Source organism: Lepidochelys kempii, chromosome 2 (assembly GCF_965140285.1).
Source record: "Lepidochelys kempii isolate rLepKem1 chromosome 2, rLepKem1.hap1, whole genome shotgun sequence".
Classification (NCBI taxonomy): domain Eukaryota; kingdom Metazoa; phylum Chordata; order Testudines; family Cheloniidae; genus Lepidochelys; species Lepidochelys kempii.
This window is the reverse complement of record NC_136381.1, coordinates 228483657-228507242: the sequence shown is the minus strand read 5'-3', so window position 1 is coordinate 228507242 and position 23586 is coordinate 228483657. Positions and strand designations below refer to the sequence as shown.

Below are 23586 nucleotides of genomic sequence, written 5' to 3'. Positions count from 1 at the left end.
TAATAAATAAATACATTTACATAAAAACAAATGAAAGAGGAAGTTGATAGTAATGAAGTTAGGAATTGTAGAAAACTGATAAGGGAAGAAAAGGGGGACAATGCGAAATCTATGGCCAGCAGTGTTAAGGAAAATAAGGAGGAGGTGTGTTGTTTTTTTTTAATATATTAGGAACAAAAGGAATCCTGGTAATGGTATTGGTCCATTACTAGATAGAAATGGTAGAATTATCAATGAAAAGGCAGAAGTGTTGAATAAACATTCATGTCCTGTCTCTGGGGAAAAAAACAGATGATACAGTCTCATCATATGGGGTTGATAACACTTTTTCCTTCCACTGTATCTTTGGATGATGATAAACAGAAGCTACTGAAGTTAGACATTTTTAAAGCAGCAGGTCCAGATAATTTGCATCCATGAGTTTTAAAAGAGCTGGCTGAGGAGCTCGCTAGATCATTAATGTTGGTTTTTCAATAAGTCTTGGTGCACTGGGGAAGTTCCAGGAGACTGGACAAAAGGTAATGTTGTGTCAGTTTTTAAAAAGGATAAACAGGATGATCCAGGTAATTATAGGCCTGTCAGCCTGAAATCAATCCTGGGCAAGATAATGGAACAGCTGATGTGGGACTCGATTAATAAAGATTTAAAAGAGGGTAATTAATGCAAATTGACGTGGGTTTATTGAAAATAGATCCTATCAAACTTATAATGGTATCAAGTTTGGGTGATAAATGTAATAGTGTTGATGTAATAGACTTCTGTTAGGTGCCTGACTTGGTACCATATGATATTTTGATAGTTATATTCTAGTTTTTTTTTAATGTGGCACATGCTAAATAGATTAAAAATTGGCTAACTGATAGGTCTCAAAATATAATTGTAAATAGGGAATCGTGATCAAGTGGGTGCCTCTTCCAGTGGAGTCCATCAATAATCAGTTCTTTACCCTATGCTATTTAACATTTTTATCCATGACTTAGAAAAAAACATTAAATCATTGCTGATTATGTTTGAAGATGACACCCAAATTGGGGGAGTAGTGAATAAAGAAGCGGACAAGTCATTGATTCAGAGCGATCTGCATCATTTGGTAAACTGGGCGCAAGCAAACACTATGCATTTTAATATGGTTTAATGTAAATGTTAGGGTTGTCGATTAATCGCAGTTAACTCACGTGATTAACTAAAAAAAATAATTGCAATTAATCGCAGTTTTAATCGCACTGTTAAACTGTAGAATACCAATTGAAATTTATTAAATATTTTGGATGTTTTTCTACATTTTCATATGTATTCTGTGTTGTAATTGAAATCAAAGTGTATATTTTTTATTACAAATATTTGCACTGTAAAAATAATAAACAAAAGAAATAGTATTTTTCAATTCACATCATACAAGTACTGTAATGTAATTGTCATGAAAGTGAAACTTACAAATGTAGATTTGTTTTTTTTGTTACATAACTGCATTCAAAAACAAAACTGTTTAAAACATCAGTGCCTACAAGTCCACTCAGTTCTACTTCTTGTTCAGCCAAGCGCTAAGACAAATAAGTTTGTTTACGTTTACAGGAGATAATGCTGCCCTCTTATTTATAATGTCACTAGAAAGTGAGAACAATAATTTGCATGGCACTTTTGTAGCTGGCATTGCAAGGTAGGTACTTAGGTGCCAAATATGCGAAACATTCGTATGTCCTTTCATGCTTTGGCCACCATTCCAGATGATATGCTTCCATGCTGATGATGCTTGTTAAAAAAATAATGCATTAATTTAAATTTGTGACTGAACTCCTTGGGGGAGAATTGTATGTCCCCTGCTCTGTTTTACCTGCATCCTGCTATATATTTCATGTTATAGCAGTCTCGGATGATCACCCAGCACATGTTGTTCATTTTAAGAACACTTTCATTGCAGATTTGACCAAACACCAAAAAGGTTCCAATGTGAGATTTCTAAAGATAGCTACAGCACTCGACCCAATGTTTAACAATCTGAAGTGCCTTCCAAAATCTGAGAGGGATGAGGTGTAGAGCATGCTTTCAGAAGTCTTAAAAGAGCAACACTCCAATGGGAAAATTACAGAACCTGAACCACCAAACAAGAAAATCAACTTTCTGCTGGTGGCATCTGACTCTGATGTTGGAAAATGAACAAGCGTCGGTCCTCCCGGCTTTGGATTGTTATCGAGCAGAGTCAGTCATCATCATGGACGCGTGTCCCCTGGAATGGTGGTTGAAGCATGAAGAGACATATGAATCTTTATTGCATCTGGCACGTAAATATCTTGCGACTCCGGCTACAACAGTGCTATGAGAATGAGTTCTCACTTTCAGGTGACATTGTAAACAGGAAGCGGGCAGCATTATCTCCTGCTAAGTAAACAAACTTATTTGTCTTAGTGCTTGGCTGAACAAGAAGTTGGACTTGCAGGCTCTAAAAGTTTACATTGTTTTATTTTTGAATGCAGGTGTGGTTTTTTTTTTTTTTTTTTTACATAATTCTACATTTGTAAGTTCAACTTTCATGATAAAGAGATTGCGCTACAGTACTTGTATTAGGTGAATTGAAAAATACTGTTTTGTTTTTTTACAATGCAAATGCTTGTAATCAAAAATAAATATAAAGTGAGCACTGTACACTTTGTATTCTGTGTTGTACTTGAAATCAGTATATTTGGAAACATAGAAAACATCCAAAAATATTTAAATAAATGGTATTCAATTATTGTTTCACAGTGCAATTAATAGCAATTTTTTTAAATTGCTTGACAGCCCTAGTAAATGTATACAGCAATGAACAAAGAATGTAGGCCATGCTTACATCATGGGGGTATTTATCTTGGAAGGCCATTAGTCTGAAAAAGATTTGGGGGTTATGGTAGATAATGAGCTGAGTTCTCAGTGTGATGCTGCGGCCAAAAAAGTTAATGCGATTGGATGCATAAATGGGAGAATCTCAAGTAGGAGCAGAGATGTTATTCTGCCTCTGCATTGGCACTAATACAACTGCTGCTGGAATATTGTGTCCAGTTCTGGTGTCTCCAATTTATCAATATCATTCTTGAATTGTGGAGTGTTCAAAGGAGCCATGAGAATGACTGAAGGATTAGAAATAGACTCAGAGCTCTATCTATTTATCTTAACAAAGAAAAGGTTAATGGGCAAATTGATTACAATTTATAGGTATCTACATGGGAAATGAATGTGTAATAATAGATTCTTCAGTCTAGCAAAGAAATGTATAACCTGATCCATTGGTTGGATGTTGAATCTAGACATAAATTTACACCTTATTTCCATTTTCAGTTTAACAATGAAGATAATTAACTATTGGGATAATTTACCAGGGGTTGTTGTGGATTCTCCCTTACTGACCACTTTTAAATCATAATTTGATTTTTTTTCTAAAATATTTGCTCTGAGGCTATTTTGGGTAAGTTCTATGTCCTGTGTTATACAAGAGGCCAGACTAGTTGATCACACTGGTCCCTTCTGGCCTTGGAATCTGAATCTATGAAAGCTTTAGCAGCGATGATTTACAATACAATTCTATGAAAGCTAGAAGTGATGATTTACAATATTTTCTAGGTTACTTCTTGTATTTTAGGTAAATGAGAACCATACATGTTATAACTTGAATATCTTGATCACTTTCCTATTTTAATAAAATACATTGTGCCATCTGGTATAGAGGAACAGAACGATCTATAAAATTGATATCCTATTCTTCTGTTCTAGGTTCTCTGTGAAGACTCTGATTGATCGTTCCTGTTTTGAGACCATTGATGATTCCTCTCCTGAATTTAATAATTTTGCAGCCATTTTGGAACAGATTTTAAGTCATCGTCTGAAAGGTACATTAATAATTCTCTATTTTCCAGTTGTTATACCCTCTTTTTTTTTTTTTAAACTAAAACAATGGAGTGTGCACTATGCTCAGTGAATTTATGCTCAAAGTTTAAATGGAAACCAAGTGTTGTAAGTTTTGCTGATGTAAAACTGCGGTATAGTTATGTTTCTATCAATGTCAGGTTGCTAGTAATCACATCATGTCACTTGCTCTAGAACCCATCTTCGGAGTGTCAGAGAAGATATGGCAGCTAGTACATGCAGCCAGATCAGGAGAACTAATACTAGAAGCTTTTCTGTGACATGTGTGTGCAAAAGGATTTTCAGTTTGTTTTGAATGTTTATGTCCATCAGTACAATCCAAGTCTTGAATGTCCCTGGCTAGTCTCATGCCTAATGAACATCCCAAAAGTTATCCTACAGAGCTGCAATTTCCATGTGGGAAATCCCTTTTCTAAATAGATATTGAATAGTTCAAAGTTTCATTATTTGCTTTCCATGTAGTGGTCATGTGATTGTGACTGCGTGTATAAACCCACATTGGCACAGGAGGGTTTCAGGAGCAGTTCTGGGCCCAGGAGATTCTGCTTCTCTGCACCTGCAGTCTTCTCTAGCTGGAGGAGAAGCTTTTAAAAGGGAGCCAGACAGCTCAGAATAGGAAAACAGGAAATCTATCCTGAGAACTCCTGAGCAAGGGCACAAAGAAGTCCTTATTGCAAGGGAAGGGCTAGTAAGCAGCAGGAGAAGGTCCAGGGTAGAGACCCAGGTGAGAGGTAGCTACAAACTTTCTTTTTTGGGCTCAGGGTTGAGTCCTGTGCCGGGAGCTTGACTATAGTCAGGCTCCTATCAGGGACTGTTGCTTGCCGGAAACTGTGGATAGAGGGAGAGTGTGACAGACCCTGAACGGGGTGCAGCCCAGGAACTTGGATCAGGGTGCAGCTGGGGCTAGTGTGCAAGAAATGAGGCTACTAGCTGAGCTGAACTGGGCTGAAAATTCAGTTGTTTTATTATTTTCCATTGGACTTTAAGGGAAATACTTTGAGGCCCTGTGAGAAGAAAGTAGTAGGAAGTGGCCCAGGAAGGCAGCACCAAAGTACTCCAGAGTGTTTGCTATTATTGCCTCTTGTCGGGCCTTGGGTTGGCATCTGGTGGAGGCAGAGGGCCTGGGCTCTCCTACCAACCACCCTTTGTGTGGAAGGGGCATAAACCTCTCTCTTCCCTCCTCCCACACCCGTCCTTGGAGAAAGAAGAAGATAGAGACGCTGTAAGCACTCCTGCAGTTGTGTATAACAAGGATGTATTGAATAAATGTAAAAGGACCTGTGGAAGTATTGAGTCTTCATGCTACAAAGAGACAAACCATATTTTTGCAGAAGCGAAATAAGTGTTTACGCTATCTGAAGGACAGTAGAACCTTTCTATAGATGCAGAAAGGGTTTCTGGTTCTCATAAAATGAATCATGACCATGAGTCACGCTTAGGGTTGCCAGGCATCTGGTTTTTGATCGGAACGCCCAGTCAAAAAGGGACCCTGGTGTCTGACCGGGCCACTAAAAGTCTGGTTGGTGGTGAAGTGGGGCTAAGGCAGGCTCTTTGGCTCTGCGCAGCTCCCAGAAATGGCTGACATGTCCCCCTCCTAGGTGCAGGGGCGGCCATGAAGGCTCCATGCGTTCCCCTTGCCCTGAGCACCGGGTACCTGTGGGAGAGGGCAGCACTCAGAGCTGCCTGGCTCTACATCCACCTAAGAGCCGCAGGGACATACTGTCGCTTATGGGAGCTGCCTGAGATAAGTGCTGCCCAGAGCCTGCACTCCCTCCCTCCCAACACCCTGCCCCAGCCCTGAGCCCCCTCCCGCATCTAAACTTCCTCCCAGAGCCCACACTCTGAATCCCCTCCTGCACCCTAACCCCCTGTCCCAGCCCAGGGAAAGTGAGTGAGGGTGGGGGAGAGCGAGCGACGGAGGGAGGGTGGGGATGGAGTGAGCGGGGGTAGGGCCTTGGAGAAGAGGTGGGGTGGGGCCTTGGGGCAGGCAGGGCAAGGATGTTTGGTTTTGTGCGATTAGAAAGTTGGCAACCCTAGTCAAGCCATCTGTGCAATGGTGACTTCTTGAGACAAACTGCTTCCTAGTAGGAATTGGAATTACTAGTTTGTGCTATGTACAGGTTAAGTTCATGTTGTCAAAGCGTAAACAGTGCTTTTCAATGAATATTATTAGAAAAAATGTTGGTCTAAGTAATGAGATGCCTGAAAGTGCAATTCTACGCTGAGAAAGAACATTAAAATGTCATTTTATGTGTTTCTCAGCTATTTCTCAATGATTTTATAAACTGAGCATATTTGATATGTAAAACAACACTTTTTTACACCTTCCAACTCTGTAAGCACTAAACAGTTCTTGGTCATTCCCTGTGGGCGAGGAGGGTGACCCTGTCTGGGGAGCCCCCTTTTACCTGACGTTTTTTATAGTAAAATGGTCATTGTGGGGTTAACTGCATTACGCAGAATATTGGGGGATGGAGCCATGCTATACCCCTCCCTCCTTCCTGTGTTGTCAGTGAGAGTACCCCTTCTCATGCCCTCCACCAAACACTTGGTTGTGGTGCAGCTGAATAAAGCAGCAAGTTCCCAGCCTGCAGTCCTGTGAGTGATGGTATTTTTGTTGCACTGAGCAGTCCCGTTACAAACCCTCGAGTATAGCAGTCCTTGCATTGGCTATTTCTGGGTAGAGTAGATGGAGTCTCTGGCTGACTTGTCCCCGCAGTTTTCCCAGAAGACCAAGTTGTGGTGGTGAAATAACATTTTCAATTACTTTAATTTACTTAATATTTCAAAATATTTTATTGGTGACTGCAACTTCAAAAATTGTGTTCTTGTTCAGTGATGGTTTTTAAACATTGTGAACTGTATAAGAATTGGATTTCTAGGTGGTCAAGATACAGTGATAGAAATTCTACATGTATACAGCACATCCAGGTGAAATGATAATACTATGAAGCAGTGAATTTCATATTCCATCTAATTCATAAATGTACTAAGTCAATAAGAAGATGCTTATGTTGGATCATATTAAAGAAGTTCTGTATTAAAATCACAAATGAGTTTGATTCCCCAGAGTTTAAATTCCAGGGTATTACTAATTAAGAGGTCTCTTGGTTTTTGGTACTGTTTCTCTCCCTCTATGTGTGAAACTTGCAAGCTGCTAATTGTGTTGGTACATTCTAAGACAGAGTCTGTTCTCAAAGCAATTCACAAGAGAGAGACTCAAAGCAATACTCTAACAACAGAAACAGCACCCAGAGACTCCCCGCCCTTTTGTTGTATTAACAATTGTGATTAAAATAGAGAGAGAGGATGTATGTGGATGGATGCTTGGTGTGGATAATAACTGAATGATCAGGGAGGTGCCAGCCTAAGAATCCAGTGTCCATCGGCTGAAGAAGGCGTCAAGTGGAAATAACCAGAGGACCACCCCCCCCGGAGGGCAGACTGGAATCCACCCAACAGCCTCAAGAATGGGAGAACCAAAGAACAAGATAACATCTTGGAGCCATCAGGAATGTGCTATCTGCTGATTGATTCAGCAACAGCATGATGAAGCAATTCCCATAGACTGGCATAGGAATAAATTCCTATAAAAGTAGACTCTAAAAAGTGAGAACTTTGGGGTCTGATTCTGCAAACCAACTTCCAGGAGCATCAGATGAGCATCTGACAAGGCCCTGCTCCCTCCTCATGTCCAGGCCACCTGGCCAGTGGCTTGGCATGAGCAACTCTAAGGCTGGTAACTATGATAACAACCTTGCAGAACCTGTGTGTGTTTGTATGAATGAATGTGAGAATACATTTGAGATTGAATGGAATGTTATAACTATAACTAACTGCTTACTATGATTCTTTCTGTATTCACAGTAAATGTGGTATTTTGCCTTTTTCCCTTTAATAAGATCCTGCTGGTTTTTATTTTATTGGTACAACACTTACTTACCTTTCCTTGTGAGGTTATCTTGCTGTCACTGCATCAGTCAGTCATGGCTTTTATAATTGGGTGGCTCTGCACTAAAAATGAAGATGCCTGTTCTAGTGATAAAGAACGTTTAATTGCACTTTTGATTTTGAAGGTATCATTTTTAGTCTGATTGAACTAAATGAGGGAAATTAGCAGTTGTCTTATAAGTGGACAGGTTCTTGCTTCCACCAGTTTGTTTTCTTAAGCACACCAAGGTAAACGCTCCCAGAGGATTCCTGGTGGTTCTATGGAACATGAAGGCACAGTTCCCTTTTGCTCCTGAGCCATCCTGCAAAATCTGGCTCCACCTGACCCTCTTTACCACCCATCTACTCCCACACCTCCTAACTGCCATCAGACACAACTAAGCTGTTTGCGAGCTTCAGGGTAGCAAAAGATTGAAAAAGGACGAGACTGTCTCCCTCCCCCTTGGACAAAATGGCTGCCGAGGAGGAGAGTGGAGCTGTTATGGCCCTATTTAAAAGGATTGGAGATGACACAATTGAAATTAAATCCACCATGTTGACAATACAAGCTCCAATTGCATCTATTGATTCTTCAAATAGATCAAATAGGAGGTATGCAGACTCAGATTTAGCAGAATGTTATCAATTCCCTGAAAGCAATGAAGTCCTAAAAAGTGATCATAGTGTACTAATTTGAGAATGGTGAGGTTCGTAGAAGGGGCTCCTTGCAGAGATACCGGATTTACCGGAGGATTATGCCTTTGATATAGAAAGGGCACAGAAACTTTACCTCTAAACTTGCCCTTGATGCTAAAACAAAATCCATTATTATTCATTTCCTTTTTACTTTTCCAATTTACTTTTAAAGAGTTTGTTATGCAAAAACCTAGGGAGGAGAAAACTCCGGTGGGGTGCTTCTAATTCTAAGATCATGATTTTTCGGGACCTTGCTAAAGATGTGGAATGCAGGACTGCCTTTAATAATGCAAGGAACATGACTAGGTGAAAAGGCCTTAAAAATACTATGACGTTTCCAGTCTTGTTCCATGTAAAGTACAGAGAAGAAACTCATGTTTTTCAAAAGCCTCAGGAGGCAGAAAACTTCCTTAAAGGACTCCTTGTCCTATATGCTGTCCGTTATACGTTCCTGTTTTTTAAAAAAATAGATTTGAGATTCCCCAATCAATTCCTAACAGTATGAAATAACGGCCTGCGGATTAAACTCCTCTCCCTATTCTCCCCTTTCATTTTTGCTGTTAGAATTTTGAAATTTGCCTTAGTAGAAATTTGCCTTAGTATCTCCTTAGCTTTCTGTGTGGCCAAGATGAAACTCTGTTGCTCTTCTGTGGGATAATTCACTAGGCAGTACAATCCAATTCAAATCTGTTTATCCTTTGAGTTCTTTCTGGGTGGTAAAATAATCTGCTTCAACTGTTCACCAAAGGGGGTTGCTGCCTTAGAAGGACTCTGGGGTCTTTGGTCTTAGCCTGCACTTCTTTTGGAAGCTGTGGGAAAGTGCAGTGCCCTCTAGAAGTAAAATCGGGCACCGACTCTGTGAGAACTCCACTGCCTCAAGATTGAATGCTACCTAAATCCTGGAATGGAAAGCACTTCTAGGCTCTGACATTGTTTTTTCACTGGTACTAGGACCACATACTTGTTCTCTGGCCAACTATGTGGTGTGGCTGCATTAGCTGAAGGAACAGATCCTCTGGTATGGATATATTCCCTGGCAGTGAGTCCCTGAAAGACTTAAGATATTGCTAATTGATACCCCGTAGTCATAATGTAGAGTACATTTGAAGTCTTTCTGTGCATAAGTCTGACTGCTTTGTTCTGCATGGCCTTTAAATGTATCCACTTTACCTTCTCCTACTCCCCTTCACTTTTTTTCTTTCCTTTTTAAGAGGAAGTAGAGGAGGGGACTACGGGCCAGTGTTGACAGGATATTGGAGGTTAACAAAGTATTTATGCTGCACACTCCGAATGGACTTATGAATTAGGGTTATTATATCTTATGATGTTAATATATTTGCTGGATCCAGTTCTTATTCTGGTATGACTATAAGGGTTGTAGATGGTCTTTGGAAGGGTTGAGTGCATGGTCTGGTACATTTATCCACTGAACCCTTTCAGTTAATGGATTCCCTGCGTATACTCCGCCCCTCCTCTTTCCAGCAATGAGGAGGAGGAAGAGGAGGCAGGGATGTACATCCCTCACCATTCCTCACCCAAACCTGGACCCTTGCAGCACCTGGATGGAAGAGGCTAGATGGATGGAAGAGGCTGGCAGGCTCCACAATGAGTGCCTCATCCCACCAAACTGGGCATACTGGGACCCATGGGCATTACACAGGGACCAGAACATCAGGCCCCCTCAACCCACCCAGGTCCAGAACAACACAATCACCTTTGCCACCTGCCCCAGCTTCCTCAGAAACGCTGGAGGAGGAAGTAGGAGAACCTGAAGATGAGCCTGAGGGCGATACCCTCCCACCTACCAATATCTCCTTTTGTCACCAGATGAAACAATAATGCTGCTCCCCACCCTCATATCTGGAGGTGACTTCAAATCCTTTCAAGATCTGTTTAAATGGGTAGCTGACTCCCTTGACACTGGAGACACGGAGCTACCAGAGACGCAGCATAAACTGACTGACAGATATACTCGAGCTTCTCCATCAGCTAAGGTTGCACTACCCATTAATGCAGCACTTATGGACCCTGCAGAAATTGTCTGGCAGACACCAGCCACAGCTTCGCCCTCTTGTAAGAGATCTGAGAACAAGTACTATGCACTGGCTAAGGGGGCTGAGTTTTTGTTCACCCACCCTACCCCAAACTCATTGGTGGTAGAAGTGGTTAATCAAAGGGGGAAACAACATCAGCTAAGAACCACCCCTTATGATAAGGACTGGAAAAGGCTAGAACTTTTCAGAAGGAAAGTCTACTTGTCGGCTACCTTCCAATTCCACATAGCCAACTACTCAGCCTTACTAGCCAAATACACGCACAACATGTTTTCTCACATGTCAACTTTTATTGAACATCTTCGTGAAGACAAAAAGGAGCAATACAAGGCCAACATTGCAGAAGTTTCCCTCATTGCCAGAACGGCCCTTCAGACTTCTCTCAATTCTGCTAACACGGTGGTATGATCCATTGCTATGTCCATAGTCCTGATTAGGGCTTCCAGGCTCTATCTTTCTCGGTTTCCCAGGGAAGTTCAAGCAACCATAGAGAGCCTACTTTTTGAAGGCCAAAAATTGTTTGCAGAGAGCACGGACGTTTCGTTGCACACCTTGAAGGACTTCCGAGCAACATTAAAGGCACTTGGAATCTATTTCCCTGCAAACAAAAAGAAACTGGGTCGATTCTATAATCAGCGATTCTGGGCTGCCCCATACACCCAAACTCAAAGACACTACGACCAGCGCAACAAACAGAGACAGACAAAACCACGACAAACACAAGATCAGTTGTCTATGTCTCAACCATCCACTCCGAGGCAAATGTTTTGAAGTGTTGGTCAAGGACAAGAAAACGCCACATTCTCCAATCCCAGAGTTCCATCCAATCTTCAGCTCATTTGGGGACAGTCTATCACCATTCTACCCAGTCTGGAAAACCATCACCATGGACAAATGGGTTCTGGAAATTATCCAGAAGGGCTTTATCTCTTTTCCATCTACCCACTCCCCTTCCCCATCCCTCTTTAGGGAGCACTCTCGCGTGCACCTGCTAGAGTAGGAAGTAAATCATCTGGAACTTGTACCAGCTCAACACCGTGGCAGAGGGTTTTATTCATATTACTTTTTCACTCAGAAGAAAACAGGTGGATGGAGTCCCATTCTTGACTTGCAAAAACTAAACAAGTTCATGAGAACACAGCCTTTCAAAATGGTGACTCTAGCAACTATAATTCTGGCATTGGAGAAAGGAGATTAGCACTCTGCCCTTGACCTATAAGACGCTGACTTTCATGTTACCATTCACCTGGTGCACAGGTGTTTCCTGCGATTCATTCTAGGGAACTTGTTTTACCAGTACAGAGTGCTCCCCTTCGGCCTGTCCACCACCCCAAGGGTGTTTTTCTGAAGTTCTTGCCGTCGCATTAGCACACCTTTGCAGACAGGGTGTGATAATCTTTCCCTTCTTAGACAACTACCTTCTGAAAGCACCAATATACCAGGCAGCAATCTACACCACTACAACCCTATTTATGAACCTAGGGTTACAAATCATCCTTCAGAAATCCACTCTGACACCCACCCAACAGTTGGACTTTATAGGGGCATACCTCGACTGCCTCACAGCAACAGCACGAATACCCCAACAATGCTTTCTTACCTTAACAAATATAATTACAACAGTAAGAGAGAGCCCACAAACATACCCCAGAACATGCCAACTACTCCTGGGGCACAGGGTGGCAACGACATTTGTCGTGAAACATGCCAGGCTCCATATGAGATGCCTACAGGCCTGGCTCTACACTATCTATATTCCACACATGCACTCACTTAACAGACTTCTTACAATGCCCAGCAGGGTGAAAGACATGCTCACATGGTGGACACAACATACAAACGTTTGCTCCAGTGTCCCCTTCCAACAAAAACCTCCAACTGTAACAGTCACCACAGACGCCTCTCTGGTGGGATGGGGGGAACATTTGTGTGACAATACCATCCAAGGTTGCTGGTCCCCAGAGGAGTCCAATTTCTACATAAATCTACTGGAGCTAAGTGCAGTCCGAAACACCTGACAGCACTTTCTCCCTCTGATCCACAACAGGACTGTCCAGATTCTCATGGACAACTTGGCAACTATGTTTTATGTAAATCGTCAAGGAGGGGCCCGATCTTATCCCTTCTGTGCAGAAGCAGTCCTCTGGCAGTAGTGCATCTCCAACAACATAGCATCCTACCTGCCTGGTTGCCAGGATGCGACAGCAGACCAACTAAGCAGGAACTTTTCACAAACCCACAAGTGGGAGATGGATTCCAGAATAATAAAAACTATATTCAGACAATGGGGATTTCCCTAAATAGATCTCTTTGCAATGGCCCACAATGCCAAGTGCCCGCAATACTGCTCCCTGGTCGGACTGGAGCATGACTCTGGGAGATGCCTTCCTTGTGATATGGGAGGCCCCGTTGCTGTATGCCTTTCCCCCCTCTATTGATCTGTGTCCTTCACAAGATCAAGCAAGACAAATCCAGGGTCATCTTTATTGCACCAACATAGCTCAGACCACCATGGTTTTGATACCTGAAGCAGACAGCTGTGAGACCACCATGAACCCTTCCCTTTGTGCCTCATCTGCTGATGCAGAATGCCTCCGTCACCCCAGCATTTCAGTACTCCATCTCAAGGCCTGGCTAATCCATAGATGACAGGACTACAGAGAGAATGTTCTAAGGAAGTACAAGATATACTACTGAACAATCAGCAGCTGACCACACAAATGACATACTCGCGCAAGTGGAAATGATTCTGTACTTGATGCTACGACAAGCAGATTTTTCCACAGTTGGCCCGACTACCCATAATCCTTGACTACATATTGACACTAACAAAATCGGGCCTATCTACTAGGTTGCTCAGAGCACGTCTAGCAGCCATCACCTCCTTCCACTCTAAGGTGGACGGAGTAACTATCTTAACTCACCCACTGACTGAACGCTTCCTTAAGGACCTAGAGAACACTTATCCCACATTATGGGACCCGACCCCCATGTGGGATCTCAATCTTATTCTCCATGGCCTCATTGGCAAACCCTTTGAACCACTAGCAATCTGCTCATTGTTGCACCTAGCTGCTAGGAAGGTGACCTTCATGGATATCACATCTGCAAGAAGGGTGGGCCTCCCTTCACATGCTGGACGTCCGCAGAGCGCTAGCGTTCTATACAGAAAGAACAAAAACATTTAGAAAATCCTCCAGACTGTTTTTGTATCCACAATAGAACGTTCCCAGGGTCAAATCATGTCCAAGCTGAGACTATCTAAATGGATATCTATAGCTTTGTTAACTTAATTGGATACATGCAATCTGCACATGCTCCACCAGAGTGCTTAATTGGATACATGCACTTTGCACATGCTCCACCAGAGTGCTATCCACATCTGTAGCCTTTCTCAATAATGTACCCATCACAGACATTTGTAAAGCAGCTACCTGGGCATTCACCCCTACTTTTACCAAACACATTAGAAAAACAATCAGCTGCAGATGCGCAGTTTGGACTCCTGGTGCGCTCCACAGTACATTAATAAACTCCAAAGCCCCTCCCCTCCACTGGGGGGCACTGCTCTAGTGTCACTAAAGTGGAGCACCCACAGGGACACTCCTCAGAGAAGAAGAGAAGATTACTCACCTTGTGCAGTAACTGAGGTTCTTTGAGATGGTTGTCCCTGTGGGTGCTCCACTACCCCCATCCTTCCCTCTACTTTGGAGTTTCATGTCAATCCTCTGGGGTAGAGAAGAAACTGGGGGATGGTTGGCTGCGCATGCGGGGTAACCACTTGGAGCAGCATGGCCAACCGGGGCACTGCTGCTACAAATCTGACACCTAAAGTGGACAACCTTCTTAAAGAACCTCAGTTACTGCCCAAGGTGAGTAACCTTCTCTTACTGCCCCTTATACCTTCAGTTGGAAGCATGAGGAGAGCTACGGCACATGTGCAGACCAACAGACCCTGCTTTGAACAATTTCCAGACTCGGGCACGAGGCACGTATGCGTACCAATATGTGGAATACAGATGGGGACCACACATCTCGAAGAACCTCCATTTACAATAAGAAACTGTCACTTTTGTAGAGCCGTGCTTATAACCAAATGACTTATATTGCTTAGATGGAAGAACAGACTGCCTCCAGGTATAAAAGCTTGGCTTAGCAACTTGGTTGACCTAGTGAGTAACATTTTGGAGAAGGACCTCCGACAAACTTGAAAAGATTTGGTCGAACTCTTTAGAAACCTTTGATTAATTCCTAGCAGATGGAAATTGGAAACCAAGACATCGCTCTTCTTTCCTTTCCCTCTCTTCCCATTCCTTTTTGTTGGTCTTTTGTCTTTCTCTGTTCTCCCCTTATTTTTTGGGGGGGAAAACATTTCAATTAAAAATATATAATTTTTTAAAAAACAAAATTAACCACTGTGCGAAATATCTTTGCTTCCATTTTACAATATTATGGCAGAGTAATTACCTTTTCTTTAAAGTTTGCCTAATCCAGTATAGTACCTCTGCCTATAAACTGATGCCAGTGTTTTTGCTATTGGTGCTTGGGGGTTGCATGTGTTGAGCAAAACTGAAACGTGAGTGGTCTGGTTTTAGATTCTCAAATTTCTCTAACTTGGGTGCCTAAATTTAAATTTGCTTTCTCTCTTGTATACAGTAATTAAGATCTTATCCTTGTAAACTTGAAATATGCTGTCAGAATGGATAAAGATTTCAACTTTTGTGGGATCTCCTGTTTCCTGTGCAAGAAATGATCTTGTCAACGTGAGTTTGTTTAAATGTAATTTATTGGGTAAAACTGAGAATAAAGCACATTTGACTTTGGTTTTGAGAAAAGAGTAAAACCTCTCAGGTGTATTGTCATTTAGGATCTTCTAGTCAAAGTGTGGTAAAACAATCTGAATATTTTAGTGCAGTTTTCCAAACGATTGTCCATGGAGTACTTGACGATGGCCTTCAGATGGCTGGCTGGCCACATGGTGATCTCCTCTTTTTCCAGGCGTTAAATCATATGAAAGACAAATGGCAAAGTAATATTAGGAAAATATTTCAAGTAAGCATTTGCTAGAGTTGCCATAGAGAGGTTTTGTGAATGCTGTGATAAATGAAAGGCGGGGGTAGCTCCCTTTTATGGACACCCAGCCAGCCAGTTAGCTATAAAACCTCTCTTAGTAGTTGTTCTCTACTTGTTTTACCAATAAAGGGTTTAAAAAGTCTCCCTGCATAGGTTCAAGGAAGGGAGTGGGCATCTGACCAAAAGAGCCAATGGGAAGGCTAGAACTTTTTAAAATTGGGAAAAAACTTCCCCTTTGTCTGTTGCTCTCCCGGAGAGAAGGGACAGAGCAGCTATGCTGTAAGAAGCTTTGGGCCAGGTATGAAAAATCATCAGAATCCTACCTAGAAACTACTCACTTGAAACCCCCAGATATGTAAGTAGATCAGGAAATGTCTAGGATGACGCAGTTTGGTTTATCTCTTTTTATTTCTTTATGGCTTTTGGACTCCTCTGTTCTAACCCCAAATGCTTTTGTTTTGCTTGTAACCTTTAAGCTGGACCTCAAGAAGGTTATTCTTGATGCTTAATTCTTGTAAGTGGGGTTTTTAAATCTAGCAATAGCCCGAGTTTTCAAATGTATTTTTTTCTTTTTTGGTTTTAATAAAATTTACCGTTTTTAAGAACAGGATTGGATTTTGTGTCCTAAGAGGTTTGTGCACACGTTTAACTAGCTGGTGGCAACAGCTGATTTCCTTTGTTTTCTTTCTCTGCTCTTCCATGGAGGGGGTTGAAAGGGCTTGAGGGTACCCTACAGGAAGGAATTCCCAAGTGTGCCTTCCTGGATTCTCAAAGGGGTTTTTGCACTTGGGTGGTAGCAGCATCTACCTATCCAAGATCAGAGAAAAGCTGTAACTTTGGGAGTTTAATACAAGCCTGGAGTGGCCAGTATTAATTTTTAGAATCCTTACGGGCCCCCATCCTCTGCACTCAAAGTGCTAGAGTGGGGAATCAGTCTTGACGAATGCAAATGGCAGTGGAGATGGTCATCACAAAAAAGAAGAGGTGAATGATGAGAATTTATATATTAAGATATGGTCCACACCATGAAAGAGTTGCTACTAGGGCTGTCAAGCGATTAATTGCACTGTTAAACAATAACAGAATATCATTTATTTAAATATTTTTGGATGTTTTCTACATTTTCAAATATATTGATTTCAATTACAACACAGAATACAAAGCGCGCAGTGCTCACTTTATATATTTTTGATTACAAATATTTACACTGTAAAAAACAAATGACATAGTATATTTTAATTCACCTAATAGAAGTACTGTAGTACAATTTCTTTATAATGAAAATTGAACTTACAAATGTAGAATTATGTACAAAAAACTGCATTGAAAAATAAAACAATGTAAAACTTTAGAACCTACAAGTCCAGTCAGTGCTACTTCAGCCAGTCACTCAGACAAACAAGTTTGTAGGAGATACTGCTGCCCACTTACTGTTTACAATGTTGCCTGAAAGTGAGAACAGGCGTTCTCACGGCACTGTCGTAGCCGGCATTGCAAGATCTTTACATGCTAGATTCGTGAAGATTCATATGTCTCTTCATGCTTCAACCACCATTCCAGAATACATGCATCTTTGCTGATGACGAGTTCTGCTCAATAACAATCCAAAGCCTAGAGGACCGACGCCTGTTCATTTTCATCATCTGAGTCAGATGCCAACAGCAGAAGGTTGATTTTCTTTTTTGGTGGTTCGGGTTCTGTAGTTTCCCCATTGGAGTGTTGCTCTTTTAAGATTTCTGAAAGTATGCTGCACAGTTCGTCCCTCTCAGATTTTGGAAGGCACTTCAGATTCTTAAAAGTTGGGTCGAGTATTGTAGCTATCTTTAGAAATCTCACATTGGAACCTTCTTTGTGTTTTGTCAAATCTGCAGTGAAAGTGTTCTTAAAATGAAGAACGTGCAGGGTGATAATCTGAGACTGCTATAATATGAAATATATGGCAGAATGTGGATAAAACAGAGCAGGAGACCTACAATTCTCCCCCAAGGAATTCAGTCACAAATGTAATTAATGTATTATTTTTTTAACGAGCATCATCAGTGTAGAAGCATGTCCTCTGGAGTGGTGGCCAAAGCATGAAAGGGCACGTGAATGTTTAGTGTATCTGGCAAGTAAATACTTTGCAATGCCGGCTACAAAAGTGCCATGCGAACGCCTGTTCTCACTTTCAGGTGACATTGTAAATAAGAAGCAGCCAGCAGTATCTCCTGTAAATGTAACCTAACTTGTTAGTCTTAGAAATTGGCTGAACAAGAAGTAGGACTGACTAGACTTATAGGCTCTAAAGTTTTACATTGTTTTGTTTTTGAATGCAGTTATGTAACAAAAAAATTCTACATTTGTAAGTTACACTTTCATGATAGAGATTGCACTACAGTACTTGTATAAGGTGAATTGAAAAATACTGTGTCCTTTTTACAGTACAAATATTTGTAATGAAAAATATAAAGTGAGCACTGTACACTTTGTATTCTGTGTTGTAATAGAAATCAAATGTAGAAAAACATCCAGAAATATTTAAAAAAATTAATCGCAATTAATCCCACTGTTAAACAATAGAATACCGATAGGAATTTATTAATCACCGCTAGTTTTTTTGAGTTAACTGCTATTGACAGCCCTAGTTGCTACCTACTGTTTTAGAGATTGGGTTCAATGTTTTTTTCTTTGTAGTAGGTATTTAACAAGGGCACAATTGAATTAGAAATGTGCATATTATTCCAGACCTTTGTTTTACATTCTTGGGGCATGAATTGTCTTATGGTTTTGTGTTTGTACAGCAATGGACCCCTGACTAGGGGTTCTACGTGTTGTTAGTACAAACAATTATCCTCCTCCTTCCCTTCTGATGTTTAATGCTATGCTCCTTGAACTTGAACCATGGAGCCTTGTTGATTCTGGCATATTTAGCTTGTGTTGGTGCTGTTGGCACTAGGTGCCTTCTTTCAAATCCCCTAGAACTATGTGAAGCTATAAAAATGGAACTATGTTGTGCAATACCATTCTGCTGTACAATTGTCTACAGAGTAACGTCATAAGACTTTACAAAAACTCGGTGTAATCTTGGAATGTTTTAAAAATAAGATGCACTGATCAGATCTTCAGCATATTATTGGTATGGATCATCCCTCCATGGGATTACATTATTTCTGCTTTGTAGAGAGCTCCAACTGGGTGTTCAGATTGTTGGGGCCAAATTTATACCCTATTGCATTACTGAACACTTGGGTCCCAATGTTATAAGGAAATATACTTTCAACCTTCACTTATCTCACTTTACAGACTTGAGGTTAGAACCTGTATACCCACCTTTGGTGCTTTTTTCATTTTCTTAACAACCAACACCCAAAATCCTAATCTGTGCAAGTACATATTGAAGCTCTGTTAGTGATAGTATAGTTTTATTAGTGAGTGATTAGTTTTTAGATTTAGTTCCTTGTTGGTGCATGGTCTCCATGGCTGTCTTTAGTTTTGTGTGTAAGTTTCTTGATCCTGTTCTACAGTCAATTATTATTCTCATTGTGATCAACATAACTGATCCCAGCAAGTCTGGATTCAAATGATGCACATCATGGAGGGAAAAGATGCCCATCACCAACTAATATTTCCAGTGCCTGAGTGAAGGCCTTACTCCTTGAACATACTGCCCCATTCTAAAGAGCCTAGTTATTTAAAAGCCAAAGTCCTGATGTCCTTGAAGACTGGTTATGAAAAATCCTCAAGACTGAAAAATGGAGAAGAAATGAAGGTGAGTCAAGCTCAGCCCCAACTACTTCCTCATCATAGAGGAAGAGGCACATCTGTTCCTCTAGACCTTTTCTGCAGTTCAGCAAGAAATTGAAGGTCTGGGGCTGAGTTTTGCCAAAGAGATGTATCTGCATTAAAGTAATTGATATCAGTGGAAACCCCCTTGACATTGAAAGAAGTGGTCACTGTTTACTTTGGTTCTAGCCATCTTGTTGGCTTCAGCACTGTAGCATTCAGTATCTAATGCTGTTAAAGAGGAGTTTGAGAACTTTTCTGTACATCTGTAACAGGGCATGCTCCGTCCCTGTCCTCTGATGCCCCAGAAACCTCTCAGACAGTAAGTGGAAACTTTGTGTGAATGATTTATGTTCCCATCATCAACATCAATACAGTCTCATGCAGCAAAGTATCTAGAGTGCTGGTTGCCCTTTCACCCTTTCCTACAGATCAAGGGAGGAACAGAGGTCTGCTTTCCTTGAGATCTCGGAGCATACTAGACTCAGCTAGCCCACGTCCTCCCTCCTCACTTCCTTCCTGTGTCATCTTTTATACACCTCAACTAATGGCTACTTTTCATTAGCCCTCCCAGCCTGATAGATGATTATCCCCAGTCACTTTTCTCCACGAGAACTGCTGCCTAAGTGATCAGAGTGCTAGCTCACCTGTTTGCTTTGAGCACTCTGTCACAATGCCTTAGTTGGGAATCTTCTATATGTGTGGTATCAGAAAAATGGAGGTTGCCTTGCCACTGAGGCTTTGAGCCTGAATGTTCTCTCTGCCTTGTTTCCCTGTGTAAGGGCCTTTTGCAGCCTTGTTGTGAGTCTTTGGCCTGTGAGGCTGTTATAGGCCTAGGTAGGGAGCGTCGAATCGTGGAAGTCAACGAATGGCTACGCAGATGGTGTCGGAGAGAAGGCTTTGGTTTCTTTGACCATGGGATGGTGTTCCATGAAGGAGGAGTGCTGGGTAGAGACGGGCTCCATCTTACGAAGAGAGGGAAGAGCATCTTTGCCAGCAGGCTGGCTAACCTAGTGAGGAGGGCTTTAAACTAGGTTCACCGGGGGAAGGAGACCAAAGCCCTGAGGTAAGTGGGAAAGCGGGATACCGGGAGGAAGCACAGGCAGGAATGTCTGTGAGGGGAGGGCTCCTGCCTCATACTGGCAATGAGGGGCGATCAACAGGTTATCTCAAGTGCTTATATACAAATGCACAAAGCCTTGGAAACAAGCAGGGAGAACTGGAGGTCCTGGTGATGTCAAGGAACTATGACGTGATCGGAATAACAGAGACTTGGTGGGATAACTCATATGACTGGAGTACTGTCATGGATGGTTATAAACTGTTCAGGAAGGACAGGCAGGGCAGAAAAGGTGGGGGAGTAGCACTGTATGTAAGGGAGCAGTATGACTGCTCAGAGCTCCGGTACGAAACTGCAGAAAAACCTGAGTGTCTCTGGATTAAGTTTAGAAGTGTGTGCAACAAGAGTGATGTAGTGGTGGGAGTCTGCTATAGACCACCGGACCAGGGGGATGAGGTGGATGAGGCTTTCTTCCGGCAGCTCGCGGAAGCTACTAGATCGCAGGCCCTGATTCTCATGGGTGACTTCAATCACCCTGATATCTGCTGGGAGAGCAATACAGCGGTGCATAGACAATCCAGGAAGTTTTTGGAAAGCGTAGGGGACAATTTCCTGGCGCAAGTGCTAGAGGAGCCAACTAGGGGGGGTGCTTTTCTTGACCTGCTGCTCACAAACCGGGTAGAATTAGTGGGGGAAGCAAAAGTGGATGGGAATCTGGGAGGCAGTGACCATGAGTTGGTTGAGTTCAGGATCCTGACGCAGGGAAGAAAGGTAAGCAGCAGGATACGGACCCTGGACTTCAGGAAAGCAGACTTCGACTCCCTCAGGGAACGGATGGCCAGGATCCCCTGGGGGACTAACTTGAAGGGGAAAGGAGTCCAGGAGAGCTGGCTGTATTTCAAGGAATCCCTGTTGAGGTTACAGGGACAAACCATCCCGATGAGTCGAAAGAACAGTAAATATGGCAGGCGACCAACTTGGCTTAATGGTGAAATCCTAGCGGATCTTAAACACAAAAAAGAAGCTTACAAGAAGTGGAAGGTTGGACATATGACCAGGGAAGAGTATAAAAATATTGCTCGGGCATGTAGGAATGTTATCAGGAGGGCCAAATCGCACCTGGAGCTGCAGCTAGCCAGAGATGTCAAGAGTAACAAGAAGGGTTTCTTCAGGTATGTTGGCAACAAGAAGAAAGCCAAGGAATGTGTGGGCCCCTTACTGAATGAGGGAGGCAACCTAGTGACAGAGGATGTGGAAAAAGCTAATGTACTCAATGCTTTTTTTGCCTCTGTTTTCACTAACAAGGTCAGCTCCCAGACTGCTGCGCTGGGCATCACAAAATGCGGAAGAGATGGCCAGCCCTCTGTGGAGATAGAGGCGGTTAGGGACTATTTAGAAAAGCTGGACGTGCACAAGTCCATGGGGCCGGACGAGTTGCATCCGAGAGTGCTGAAGGAATTGGCGGCTGTGATTGCAGAGCCACTGGCCATTATCTTTGAAAACTCGTGGCGAACCGGGGAAGTCCCGGATGACTGGAAAAAGGCTAATGTAGTGCCAATCTTTAAAAAAGGGAAGAAGGAAGATCCTGGGAACTACAGGCCAGTCAGCCTCACCTCAGTCCCTGGAAAAATCATGGAGCAGGTCCTCAAAGAATCAATCCTGAAGCACTTGCATGAGAGGAAAGTGATCAGGAACAGCCAGCATGGATTCACCAAGGGAAGGTCATGCCTGACTAATCTAATCGCCTTTTATGATGAGATTACTGGTTCTGTGGATGAAGGGAAAGCAGTGGATGTATTGTTTCTTGACTTTAGCAAAGCTTTTGACACGGTCTCCCATAGTATTCTTGTCAGCAAGTTAAGGAAGTATGGGCTGGATGAATGCACTATAAGGTGGGTAGAAAGCTGGCTAAATTGTCGGGCTCAACGGGTAGTGATCAATGGCTCCATGTCTAGTTGGCAGCCGGTATCAAGTGGAGTGCCCCAAGGGTCGGTCCTGGGGCCGGTTTTGTTCAATATCTTCATAAATGATCTGGAGGATGGTGTGGATTGCACTCTCAGCAAATTTGCGGATGATACTAAACTGGGAGGAGTGGTAGATACGCTGGAGGGGAGGGATAGGATACAGAAGGACCTAGACCAATTGGAAGATTGGGCCAAAAGGAATCTGATGAGGTTCAATAAGGATAAGTGCAGGGTCCTGCACTTAGGACGGAAGAACCCAATGCACAGCTACAGACTAGGGACCGAATGGCTAGGCAGCAGTTCTGCAGAAAAGGACCTAGGTAGACAGTGGACGAGAAGCTGGATATGAGTCAGCAGTGTGCCCTTGTTGCCAAGAAGGCCAATGGCATTTTGGGATGTATAAGTAGGGGCATAGCGAGCAGATCGAGGGACGTGATCGTTCCCCTCTATTCGACATTGGTGAGGCCTCATCTGGAGTACTGTGTCCAGTTTTGGGCCCCACACTTCAAGAAGGATGTGGATAAATTGGAGAGAGTCCAGCGAAGGGCAACAAAAATGATTAGGGGACTGGAACACATGAGTTATGAGGAGAGGCTGAGGGAGCTGGGATTGTTTAGCCTGCAGAAGAGAAGAATGAGGGGGGATTTGATAGCTGCTTTCAACTACCTGAAAGGGGGTTCCAAAGAGGATGGATCTAGACTGTTCTCAATGGTAGCAGATGACAGAACGAGGAGTAATGGTCTCAAGTTGCAGTGGGGGAGGTTTAGATTGGATATTAGGAAAAACTTTTTCACTAAGAGGGTGGTGAAACACTGGAATGCGTTACCTAGGGAGGTGGTAGAATCTCCTTCCTTAGAGGTTTTTAAGGTCAGGCTTGACAAAGCCCTGGCTGGGATGATTTAACTGGGAATTGGTCCTGCTTTGAGCAGGGGGTTGGACTAGATGACCTTCTGGGGTCCCTTCCAACCCTGATATTCTATGATTCTATGGCTTTCTAAGACTGATACAGATGGCTTATCTAGCTATGGTTTTCCTATGACATTTTTCCTTGTGCTGCTTTCTCTTCAAAGTACCCTATGTTGGGGCACTTCTTCCTTATTGAGCATGGCATGGGTAGATTTAGGGATGCCTTGGGGCTGTATCCAGTTTTCTA

General features: G+C 42.5%; 1 protein-coding gene across 5 annotated transcripts in view; it reads left to right on the top strand.

The window, feature by feature from the left end:
* RUNDC3B (RUN domain containing 3B) overlaps positions 1 to 23586 on the top strand; it is a 147258-nt gene that overhangs the window by 9301 nt on the left and 114371 nt on the right. For all 5 annotated transcript variants that reach the window (XR_012157565.1, XR_012157564.2, XR_012157566.2 and 2 more), the window contains exon 2: positions 3742 to 3857. Coding sequence is in view for 2 of the 5 variants with exons in the window: in XM_073334081.2 (XP_073190182.1) it covers positions 3742 to 3857 (116 nt within the window). In the remaining 3 variants the exon portion in view is untranslated. The remainder of the gene's footprint in view (positions 1 to 3741; positions 3858 to 23586) is intronic.